Consider the following 13,445-nt stretch of genomic DNA (forward strand, 5'->3'; position numbering starts at 1 on the left):
TGGGGCATTGCCGTAATCAGGAGAAAATGCTTTTCAAATGTTGTGGTTCTTTTTTTCCTTTATTCCTTGTAAAAATGTAAAATTTCTATGCTTTTTCAGAAAAAAAGTAGATTTTCATTTTCACTGCCTAATTCCACTAAATTCTGCAAAAAACCTGTGGGGTCAAAATGCTAACTATACCCCTAGATAAATTCCTTGAGAGGTGTAGCTTCTAAAATGGGGTCACTTTTGGGGGGATTCCCCTGTTTTGGTCTCTCCAGGGCGTTGCAAATGCGACATGTCACCGAAAACCAATCCAGCAAAATCCGTGCTCCAAAATCCAAATTGCACTCTTTCCCTTCTGAGCCCTGCTGTGGGTCCAATCAGCAGTTTATTACCACATATGGGATATTGCCGTAATCGGGAGACATTGCTTTACAAATGTTGGGGTGCATTTTCTTTATTATTTCTTGTAAATATTAAAAATGTCTATGTTTTTTCAGAAAAAAAGTAGATTTTCATTTTAACAGACTAATTCTAATAAATTTAGCGAAAAACCTGTGTAGTCAAAATGCTAACTATACAGCTAGATAAATTGCTTGAGGGGTGTAGTTTCCAAAATGGGGTAACTTTTGGGGTGTTTCCACTGTTTTGGCACCACAAGACCTCTTCAAACCTGACAAGGTGCCTAAAATATATTCTAAAAAAAAGGAGGCCCAAAATCCACTGGGTGCTCCTTTGCTTCTGATTCCTGTGTTTCAGTCCATTAGTACACTAGGGCCACATGTGGGATATTTCTAAAAACTGCAGAATCTGGGCAATAAATATTGAGTTGCATTTCTCTGGTAAAACCTTCTGTGTTACAAAAAAAAATGTATTAGAAATAAATTTTGGCAAAAAAAATAAAATTTGTAAATTTCACCTCTACTTTGCTTTAATTCCTGTGAAACGCCTAAAGGGTTAAAACACTTTGTGAATGCTGATTCGAATACCTTGAGGGGTGCAGTTTTCAAAATGGGGTGACTTCTGGGGATTTTCTAATATATAAGGCCCTCAAAGCCACCTCAGAACTGAACTGGTCCCTGAAAAAAATGGCCTTTTGAAATTTTCTTTAAAATATGAAAAATTGCTGCTAAAGTTCTAAGCCGTGTAACGTCCTTGAAAAATAAAAGAATGTGCAAAAAACGATGCGAACATAAAGTAGACCTATGGGGGATGTTAACTAGTAACTATTTTGTGTGGTATTACTATCTGTTTTACAAGCAGATACGTTTAAATTTAGAAAAATGCTAATTTTTGCAAATTCTTTCTAAATTGTGGTGTTTTTCAGAAATAAATACCAAAATTATCGACAAAATTTTTTCGCTAACATAAAGTACAATATGTCACGAGAAAACTATCTCAGAATCGCTTGGATAGGTAAAAGCATTCCAAAGTTATTACCACATAAAGTAACACATGTCAGATTTGAAAAAAATCGGCTGTGTCCTGAAGGCCAAAACAGGCTGGGTCCTAAAGGGGTTAAAGAGACTCTGTCACCACATTATAAGTGCCCTATCTCCTACATAAGGAGATGGGCGCTGTAATGTAGGTGACAGTAATGCTTTTTATTTAGAAAAACTATCTTTTTTCACAACGTTAGGAGCGATTTTGGTTTATGCTAATGAGCTTTCTTAATGCCCAAGTGGGCGTATTTTTACTTTCGATCAAGTGGGCGTTGTACAGAGGAGTGCATGACGCTAACCAATCGGCATCATGCACTCCTCTCCATTCATTTACACTGCACTAGCGATATAGTTATATCACTATGTGCAGCCTCATACACAAGCCCTAACATTACTACAGTGTCCTGATAATGAATACACATGACCATCCAGCCTGGACGTCATGTGTACTCAGAATCCTGACACTTCTGACTCTTTTCTGTGAGATTTACAGCAACGGATACGAAATCTCGTTTACCTCGTAATCTCGCGAGATTTTCGTGTCCGTTGCTGGAATCTCACAGAAAAGATTCAGAAGTGTCAGGATTCTGAGTACACATGACGTCCAGGCTGGATGGTCATGTGTATTCATTATCAGGACACTGTAGTAATGTTAGGGTTTATGTATGAGGCTGCACATAGTGATATATCTATATCGCTAGTGCAGTGTAAATGAATGGAGAGGAGTGCATAATGCCGATTGGTCAGCGTCATGCACTCCTCTGTACAACGCCCACTTGGTCGAAAGTAAAAGTACGCCCACTTGGGCATTAAGCAACTCATTAGCATAAACCAAAATCGCTCCTAACGTTGTGAAAATAGATAGTTTTAAAAAAAATAAAAAGCATTACTGTCACCTACATTACAGCGCAGATCTCCTTATGTAGGAGACAGGGCACTTATAATGTGGTGAGAGAGTCTCTTTAAGGTCTAAAATAGGCTGGTCATTAAGGGGTTAAATAGCATTCTGTGCACCTATATAAAGGTTTTCAGTTGTAGCTCATTACTAAGACACCTAATTTTGTAGTAATATGTTCTTCATCAAACATTTAAGAACATTTCATTCCTGTTTGTCACATTTGCTGAACATAATTTATTTTGACCTTCAGAAAGGTTATGTTCTGCTGAAAATAGTATTAGAAATCTGCCATAGAGGACCCTTTAAACGACTAATCCTGTTCTGTTTATCTCCATCTTAAAGATTTTCCAATAATTTGTCTACTAGATTTTAAGGTTAGTTTGGGTGACAAACTGCTCGCCCCACTCGGCCATCTGCCTCCTGTCTGATTGAATTCTGGCTACTTAGTGGCCTGAGCACTGAGGCAACAAACTGTATTCTCTAGCTAAGATACCACTTTATTATAGCGTTAAATATATTTCTCAAGTATAATTAAGTGCATCTTGTAGCAATTGTATTTCATTTGACCCAGCAGAAGACAACTTATAAATCACAGTTAAGTGAATTTACACTTGTTTTAGAAACATATTTTACAGATCCATTTGCAAAACTTGACATATTGGAGCTAGGCCCACAGGAGAGATAGCTAAAAGGTTAATTGGACAATTATTGCACTGTCCTACGTCATCTTCAGACTTGTCCTGACACTTGAAATTCACTTTGTGCCATTTTTAGACCATAGACATATTTCCTAAAATATGTTCTGTAAAGTAGAGGAATAATTTAAACTGTGAATATTGTATTGTATTTCAGAGTAGCTTTTAAGCTAAAAATATACATTGACCCACATAAAAAAAATATAGAAGACAGACACAAACATATATATATATATATATATATATATATATATACAGCTTATATATACTAACACTTGGTGCAACGCGCTATACACGTACACCACTGGCACTATGTCTCCACGGTGGGTGTCAGCTGTAATTACTGCCGTTTAACTCTATAAATGTCTGCGGTCAATAGCGATCGCAGTATCTAGGTGGTTGGACAGAAGGGGGGGGGCTCATTCTAGTACCCCATCAGCAACACCGCACAACAAGCTGGAAGTTGGAGGACTAGACAAGGTCCATAGGTCTACCATATGTGTATGTTTATTGTATGCATAAATTTTATACTGACAGGCATAATACACTGCAGAATCACTAATAAAACCTATAAAATGAACCATTATTTATTGCGCACGGGAAACGCTGTAAAAATACAGCATTGGCAGAGTTGCGGTTTTTTTAATTTACCCCCCTCCCTAGAAAAAGAATAAAAGTTGATCAATAAGTTCAGTGTACCCCCGAAAATTTTACAAATGGAAGCACCAATTTGTCCCGCATAAAATAAGCCCTCATGAAGCTCCATTGATGCTGAAATAAAAAATAATTATGCCTCCTAGAATGTAGTGATACAAAAACAGATTGTTAAAAAAAAAAGTTCCCCCACGGGTAAGAAAGCATGCTGTTTTATAATTATTTTTTAAATAAATATTAATTATTATATTTGAGCGAAATGACCAGAGAAGAGAAGTAGCAGAAAGTGGTGAGATGTCTCGAGCTTAAGTAGTTACATAGGTTGAAAAAAAGACACATATTCATTAAGTTCAACATTTCTCGATCAATTATACATCATTCATTGCTAGATTAAGTATAACCCTACACAGTAGATTCATTATAACCCTCTATGCTATTTATCATTAGATAGGAATCTAGCCATTTTTTAAATTCTGACATAGTAAGAGAGACCTCCTATCCCATTTAATAATCTATTTGTACGCCTTTGAACCTCCTCCAGTTCTCCTATATCCTTTTTACAATGTAGAGCCCAAAACTGAATCTTACATTTGAGACATGGTCTTACAAGGATTTATATTTTTACACACCCTAAAATCTTATTTGCTTTTGCAGCTGCTTCTTGACATTGAGTACTGTTACTTAGCTTATTTGTAACCAGAATACCCAGGTTCTTCTCTTGTTCTGTTATACCCAGTTGTATTAGATTCAATGTATATATAATAATACTATTACTGTGGCCTAGGAGCATTACTTTACATTTATCAACATTAAATTTCATGTGCCATCTTCTTGCCCAGGCTGCCAGCTTATCAAGGTATTTTTGTAATATTTTACAATCAAACTGAGTTTTAAGTATCCTACAAAGTTGCAATAACAAATAGTTTGGCGGGTGCAATAAGTAGCTTTATGTATTACCTGAGAGAGCATTTACCTTGTGAGAAAATTAGTAATGTAAGACAGAATTATTCAGAATTCCACTTCTGGTCTTAAAAATGATCTTAAAGCCCCAATTCAGGCAGAATCGGGTATATTGTAAAGTGAAACAGACCTAAGCATAGTCGAACAAGCCAAATATCGTGTAATAGAGGTCACGCCAAACCAATATGCGGTACCATGGAACAGACATAAGTTTAGTTGAACAAGCCAGGGATTGAGTAGTGTAGGTCAGGCAGGGTAGAAAAGTAGTCCGGGACACTGGGTCACAAGAGGTCTGGTCAAGTTCAAGAACATGTAGCAAGCAAACACAAGCTAAAACAGGGGAGTAATAGCTATAACTGAGACAAGTGAGGAGCTCCTTTAAATAGAGCACCTATGGTTTTGGTTGGCTGGGTGGCCGCGTCCACAATGCATGCATCGTTCGGCATCCCTACCTGCCCTGCTGCGATATTCATTCCAGCAGTGGCCGGGAAGAGGTGGTGTTGGAGCTCAGAAATGTAAGTTGAAGATATACGATTAGTGACTGCAGCTTAGCTGCGTGGTAGCCTAAGCTGCAAAGGCTTCCTAAGGTTGTTTGAAATATACCTCTTGTATAATCAAGTGGCTTAAGCTGCCGATCTCCATCCCTCATGCTTTACACTGCAGCTCTGTGCACTGAGCTTGGCTGCTGTGTATATCACAAACCCAGCATAATTTACCAGGTTATGTTGAGATGATTTCCTGTACAGCAATGATAAAATTATTGCAAAATAAAAACAACTAAACCACCAGCGATAAAATTAATATTATAGAGTACTGAGGGGAAAAAATCCTTCGTAAGGGGGATGAGGTTCTTATTTAAGCAGGTTCATATATATTCCTTCAAGCAACATACATTTTACAAATCTTTCTGTGTAATATTTCATGTAATTGAATGTCATTTTTCATCCCTAGGAATTATCTATTTGATTGCTGCTCTCAATCATTTGGAAGATTCCCAAGTGAACTTCTCTGTATGTGCTCGAGATAAAGGCGGCCTTACATCTGCCGTGAATGCATCTGTAACGGTTAACATCCTAAAAACTAAAGTTGCACCACCAATCTTTGAAAAATCCCGCTACTCATTTACAATATCAGAAGATGCTCCAAATGGCAGTGCTGTTGGTACTGTCAAGGCCAGAGAACCTCTCAGTAAGTATTGATGTTTCATTTGATCTTTTGGGGAGGGGGTGCATTGCAGAATGTTATTTTGTTATGCATTGTCAGTCAAAGTGAAATTATATGCAGGTGTGTGCCGGGTATATGCCGACCCGAGAATTAGGCTATAGGGTACAGCTTGTAGACTAACTTGTAAACTAAAACTAGCCAGCAACTTACCCCGGCATTATAATCACATTGTCAGGGACCAATAAGATGAACAGTTGGGACAACCTAACCAAAACATAAATTTGGCCATTCATTTGTCCAAACTTACATTGATAGCCAATGTTTGTTAATTATCTTTGTTTGACTCGCATTTTCTACTCTTTTGAGGCAGACTTTTTTTTAATGTGACAACAGGATCTGCCGTTTTCTTAGCAACTGACGTCCAACGGCTACTTTGTCGGTTCTAGAGAAGCTAAGTCAAAAGTGACAACTAGTTTGTTGGCAGATTCTGTTGCACATGCGCAATAATGGCTGCCACAACTAATATCTCCGTAAGTAAAATAAAGTTTATTAACAAACTCTGTGTACTCTATGTCAAGTTTTGGCTTTTATATTTTATCATGTTTCGCTGCTTGAAGATGACACAGAACTCGGCATACAGTATGTAGGCACAAACTGTGTTGGATCGGTTGTTTGCTTTGGACAATCCTTACTTGTTAGAAAGTTCCCTTGACAATAAGCTGATCACAAAGTGTCACCTTGCTGGCATCCCCATTGCTCAGCTGTAATATATGGAGAAACATGGCAGTAGTAAGTATTCAATTTCCCTGCAGCGCCACCACAGGAGAAATTGAGCATTACACAGTGCCCATTCAAATTAATGGGTTGTCTGTGTAATACAGGACAGGTTCTCCAGAGCGAGTGACGCTCTTTGTAACCGCTCTCCACTCTGGTCAAGAGATGAGGATCCTGAACAGATGACCCCCTAAACAGATGAGTTTATTAAAGCGGGTTGTCTGAATTAGACAACCCATTTAATTTTAAATGAAATGTATAATATTTATATACAACATTCTCTTACTAGTCCAGTATGACTGGGAGTGACTCCTGTGCTCACAAGTCCTGTTGCTGACCTGCTATGCTAAATGCAGACATGTTTGATTTACATGGATAATATCTGTGCCTCAAATTCCAATTTTGTCCAGCATTACCTGTCAACAACTGTGCTTTCTATAAATTACGATTCTTTACTGGGAAAGTTATTCTTATGGCGGAGCCCTTAAATAAGCAGCTGTGTGCTTTCCTTATTGTGATGTGATTAGAACTTAGGACTCTGACCTTGCGTAGTTGAATTGGAATGAATATTCAGCTTTTCTTTCCAAATCAGCAGACTGTTCTATAAATTGTGAGTCGTCACTGTAAGAAGCTGGCCAGTTGTGGATTGTATTAACTGCAGGTGCATTTCACAAATCAGACTCAGGTGCATATAAAGAAAAAAACCAACGAAAGGAGATAGATCTACACCGAAACATGTAGAGATAGATAGATAGATAGATAGATAGATAGATAGATAGATAGATAGATAGATAGATAGATAGATAGATAGATAGATAGATAGATAGATAGATAGATAGATAGATAGATAGATAGATAGATAGATAGATATAGATAGATAGATAGATTACAGATAAGATAGATGATAGATAGATAGATAGATAGATAGATAGATAGATAGATAGATAGATAGATAGATAGATAGATAGATAGATAGATAGATAGATAGATAGATAGATAGATAGATAGATAGATAGATTACAGATAAGATAGATAGAGATAGATAGATAGATAGATAGATAGATAGATAGATAGATAGATAGATAGATAGATAGATAGATAGATAGATAGATAGATAGATAGATTACAGATAAGATAGATAGATAGATAGATAGATAGATAGATAGATAGATAGATAGATAGATAGATAGATAGATAGATAGATAGATAGATAGATAGATAGATAGATAGATAGATAGATAGATAGATAGATAGATAGATATAGACAATCCCTACACAACGATTAATTTGATTACAGTAATATAATACAGAGAGAGATAAATAGATAAATGTGATGCGGAGATGGAGTATCCTCGCATAATTATCATTAAACCTCCATTAATATTTAGGATTAACTGTTGATATTATACTCTGTCACAAGAAATATAGAATGTGGACATTATCTACAAGGTCCTGACATCTCCTGCAGATGTTTTGAATTTCCGCTACGTTTTCCGCAGTAACTCTATGGATAATTTATTTGACAAGTCTAGTACATTATACAGTTTCACGGTTCTTAATCAGAAACATGAGACGTCTCAGCAGAAGTATTATTTATCTTAGAAGTGCCTGGTGAGACCATTTTAACTGTGGTTGTTAAGCCCGCTGCAGTCACAATTCTTACCCGTTCCTTCACAAATCCACATTTCTGCATTTATTAATGGGGTACATAAAAGTAAAACGTAGTCGATGTGGTCATGTGACAGCCATTTACACAAAATAACTACTGAACAAGAAATGATTGATGTCTTGCAGCAAACATATAGAAAGTTCATGATTGTAACTTGTAGACTAATGCGCCTTATCTGGTCGCTGCAATTGTTGTTACAAATTGCCATTGTTAAGGAATTTAAAGGGGCTCTTCAGCTACGTACAGATGTAGCCATCTTTATCTTGACATTTAACGCATTAAGCTTCGTTCACATCTGCGCCAGGGTCACGTTCCGTCTGAGCTTTCCGTCGGAATGGGACCCTGACTGACACAAACGGAAACCAAAGGTTTCCGTTTCCATGACCATTGATTTCAATGGTGACGGATACGGTGCCAATGGTTTACATTCGTCTCCGTTGTGCAAGGGTTCCGTCGTTTTGACGGAACCAATAGCATAGTCGACTGCTGAATACTTGCTGATGCTAGATATTTGGGTTTTTAGTAAGTTTACCTGCAGTGCTATGTAAGAATGCAGGTACAATAAATCAATACCGTAGTCGACTAACCTATTGATTCCATCAAAACTACGGGTTCAGTGCACAACGGAGACAAACGGAAACCATTGGCATCGGATCCGTCACCATTGAAATCAATGGTGATAGAAACGGAAACCTTTGTTTTTTGTTTGTATCAGTCAGGGTCCCGTTCCGATGGAAATCTTCGACAGAACGGGGGAACGGGACCCTGGCGCAGATGTGAACAAAGCCTTAAATACACAGTGGCAAGAGCCTTTATCTTGATTTTTTTTCAATGACTTTTCAATGACTTTAGTTGCGTGATACCACGCTGCAGCATGTTATCAGCGTCAAGATAAAGATGGCTACATCTGTCTCAATACGGCTGAAAGAAGAGATAGCATGTAGTAGCAGCATTAAAATTTGATCCCGTGGGGGGCGTGGCCAGGCACGGATGTGAGCGGTCGCACTAAACCTTAGCTCCGTGTTCTGAACCCTGTAACTTATCCTGTGGAGAAAGTATTTCAGCCAAAATTCCTTACCTGTTGAGGAAGAAGGGTAAGAAACCCACTCGGCACGCAATGGGCCCCTCCAAGACTCAGGGGGCAGTGGAAAAGCTGAGAGAATTCGCCAGGAACTCGGGACAAGATGGCGCCCGGGGTGAGACGTCCTCGTCGGCATGTGTTCAGGATGGGCAGCCTGCTATACTCACCGCTGCAGGGGAGGCTGCGGCTCCCGAATTAACGCTGAAGCAAGTGTCAGAGACACTCCTGGCTGCGATTCTGGAGACGCGCACCTCGGTTACCACGAAAGTGGAGGAGGTGAAGGTGGATGTCGGTCTGATGCGGCAGGACCTCCATAATCTGAGGGACCGTGTTACTCAGGTTGAGACGAGGGTCTCGGACCTGAAAGATGTTACGGCAGCCGTGCCGCGCACGCTGAGGGACCTGACGGGGAAAGTGGAGCTGTGGCGTGAAAAGGCAGACGATCTGGAGAACCCGCAGAGGAGGAATAATCTGAGGATCATCGGCCTCCCTGAAAGGACGGAAGAACCTAGGCCAGATGAATTTGTGGAGAAGTGGCTGAAAGACCTATTCCCGGATACTGTATTTTCGTTGGCCTTTGCAGTGGAAAAGGCGCATAGAGTACCGGCAAAACCACCACCGCCTGGGGCAAACCCTCGGCCATTGCTGACGCGATTGCTAAACTGCAAGGACCGCGACATGGTGCTGCAAGCTGCGAGGCGCAAAGGAGAGATAAGGGTTGAGAATACGATGGTATCCATCTTCCCGGATTTTTCCCCGGAGTTACAACGCCAGAGGGCCTCGTATGTGCACGTCAAGAGACGACTTCGAGAGTGTCAGATTCCATATTCTATGGCGTATCCAGCGCGTCTGAGAGTTGTGGATGGAGAGAGATCCGTGTTTTTCACTACCCCGGAGGCGGCAGGTGAGTGGCTTACCAGACATGGACGGTCTCCTCGACGCTGACTTGGAGGCCATGTTTTGTATGCTGGGGACAGTGAGTTTACATGGCTGTAATGTGCATTCCGTGAAGTGCCCCTCTGCATTTGTTATCTGTACATGCATTACTATGGGGTCTATCCTTTGAAATATTCATGGTGTGTGGAGTATATGTGCGGATTAAACCCTGAAGAAGAAGGGGAGGGGGGAGATACCGGGAGGGAGGCAGCCATATAGGTGCATCACAGTTGTATAAGTGTTATAGTTCAAATAAGTGTATTAACTGCCCTCACATTCCTGCAAGATATGAGTATGGGAGCATGTATTCTTATATGGCTGAAATACAGCTTAAAGAGGCTCTGTCACCAGATTTTGCTACCCCTATCTCCTATTGCAGCAGATCGGCGCTGCAATGTAGATAAGAGTAACGTTTTTTGTTTTTTTTAAAACGAGCATTTTTGGCCAAATTATGACCATTTTTATATTTATGCAAATGAGGCTTTCTAAAGTACAACTGGGCGTGTTTAAAGTTAAAGTACAACTGGGCGTGTATTGTGTATGTACATCTGGGCGTTTTTACTTCTTTTACTAGCTGGGCGTTGTGAATAGAAGTGTATGATGCTGACGAATCAGCATCATCCACTTCTCTTCGTTACCACCCAGCTTCTGGCAGTGCACAGACACACAGCGTGTTCTCGAGAGATCACGCTGTGACGTCACTTTATGCCCCAGGTCCTGCATCGTGTCGGACGAGCGAGGACACATCGGCACCAGAGGCTACATTTGATTCTGCAGCAGCATCGGCGTTTGCAGGTAAGTCGATGTAGCTACTTACCTGCAAACGCTGATGCTGCTGCAGAATCAACTGTAGCCTCTGGTGCCGATGTGTCCTCGCTCGTCCGACACGATGCAGGACCTGGGGCAGGAAGTGACGTCACAGCGTGATCTCTCGAGAACACGCTGTGTGTCTGTGCACTGCCAGAAGCTGGGTGGTAACGAAGAGAAGTGGATGATGCTGATTCGTCAGCATCATACACTTCTATTCACAACGCCCAGCTAGTAAAAGAAGTAAAAACGCCCAGATGTACATACACAATACACGCCCACTTGTACTTTAACTTTAAACACGCCCAGTTGTACTTTAGAAAGCCTAATTTGCATAAATCTAAAAATGGTCATAACTTGGCCAAAAATGCTCGTTTAAAAAACAAAACAAAAACGTTACTCTTATCTACATTGCAGTGCCGATCTGCTGCAATAGGAGATAGGGGTTGCAAAATCTGGTGACAGAGCCTCTTTAACAAGGGGTGAAGCCATTAAAAGGTATTACTGCCTATCTTGATTTCACTGTGTCAATAACCTTAACAGTGGAAACTACCCCGATTTTTTGTATTCTTATGCCTTGTAGGCTTATGCGGCTCCTGATGAGCTTTGATGTTCAAAGTTATTGGTTTAAGGTTCTATACTGTTTTTTGTGCCTGCTACATGATGACATGGAAACTGGGCCCCACTACTACTGTTCGCTGGTCAGGGTAGGCTATGAGTCCAGGGACTTACTCCTAGAGATATGGTATGGTAGGGAATATGGCGACACTTAAATTGATGTCCTGGAATGTGAGGGGGATGGGAACGCCGGGTAAGAGAAATATGATTTTTTCTGTGCTGCGGAGACACATGCCTCATATTATTTGCCTTCAGGAAACGCATCTTACGGCAGATAAGGTGCACATGTTGAGTAAATCATGGATTCAATGGGGGCGGCATGCCACTAGATCCTCAGCGTCACGGGGAGTGTCACTGTTGATACATAGAAATCTCCGCTGGGAGGCCCTACACACTAGAATAGATGCCGACGGCAGATATGTGTTCGTTCATGCTAATGTGAATTTTATCCCTTATGTTATAATTGGTATGTACAACCCACCACAGGGCTCAATAGACATAATCAGTGAGGCCATCTCCTTTGCATCCACTTATCAGGATACGCGGGTTATATTAATGGGGGACCTGAACCTCATCATAGACCCTCTCATGGCTCGCTTTACTGACAGGACCACCCCCCGGAACCCCGCGAGTCCCACACAGCTAGCTTCTCTGATGGTGGAAATAGGTTGGCTAGATCTGTGGAGGGTGAGCCACCCGGGAATAAGAGAGTACACGTGCCATACCCCCCAGTTTAACGCATTGTCACGCATTGACTACATGTTTTCTCTAGCATGGAATCTATAGAACATCTGCCCAGGGGGGTGTCAGATCATAGTCCGATTCTCCTACAACTGAGCCAGCGGTCAGAGGGAGTGCAGGGTGCTCTCAAGATACACCCATTTTGGTTGCAAATGTTTAAGGATAATGACAGAATTACTGACCAATTAGATGTCTTCTTAGGGGTCCATTCACAGGAACAGAATGGAGCATTGTTATGGGATACATTAAAGGCATATCTGAGAGGGTGTTTGCGTTCTTCTATATCCTATGTCAAATGCTCTTCAGCCAGACAAGAAGTGGATCTAGCACAGCAATGCAGGGAATTGGAGGATAATTTTGTACGGGACCCATCCCAGGTTAATAGAGAAGCTTGGCTGGCCGTGGGTAGACAATATTTGTTTCTTGTCAGGGAAAAGGCAGCTAGAAAGATATTCTTCTCCAAACAAACTTTTTTTGAGCACGGTAATCAGTCAAGTAAGCTGTTGGCACAAATAGCGAAACAGAATACCATGTCTCCCCCGGTGTTACGCATTTCCCAACCTAACCAGGACACGGCTACTACACCGTTAGACATACTGAACAGGTTTGCAGACTTTTATAGGGAGCTCTACACTTCGCAGGCAACGTACTCTATGGAAGATCTGGACACCTATTTAGATGGGGCAAGCTTTCCTGTGTTATCAGAGGAGAATAGAGTAAAGTTAGAGGCCCCTTTCTCGGTACAGGAGATTGAGGACTGCTTGTCGTCCATGACAAAAGGGAAGGCGTCGGGTCCGGATGGTCTCCCCCTAGAGGTGTATATTCAATATGCGGATATTCTATCACCCCAGCTGTTAAATGTATTTGAGGATGCCTTTCAGAGGGGTGAGTTACTTGACTCGCTGAAAGATGCCACTATAGTGGTCATTTTGAAACCGGGTAAAAGCTCAGAGGAGTGTGGATCGTAACGCCCGATATCCCTACTCAATGTGGATTATAAAATTTTAACCAAACTCTTAGCAAA

General features: G+C 40.8%; 1 protein-coding gene across 1 annotated transcript in view; it reads left to right on the plus strand.

Annotated features, from left to right (window-relative positions):
- Window positions 1-13,445, plus strand: part of DCHS2 (dachsous cadherin-related 2) — a 310,518-nt gene that overhangs the window by 210,560 nt on the left and 86,513 nt on the right. The window contains exon 4 of the mRNA XM_075860333.1: window positions 5,583-5,819. Coding sequence (XP_075716448.1) covers window positions 5,583-5,819 — 237 coding nt within the window. The remainder of the gene's footprint in view (window positions 1-5,582; window positions 5,820-13,445) is intronic.

The sequence above is a fragment of the Rhinoderma darwinii genome, chromosome 1 (assembly GCF_050947455.1).
Source record: "Rhinoderma darwinii isolate aRhiDar2 chromosome 1, aRhiDar2.hap1, whole genome shotgun sequence".
Lineage (NCBI taxonomy): Eukaryota > Metazoa > Chordata > Amphibia > Anura > Rhinodermatidae > Rhinoderma > Rhinoderma darwinii.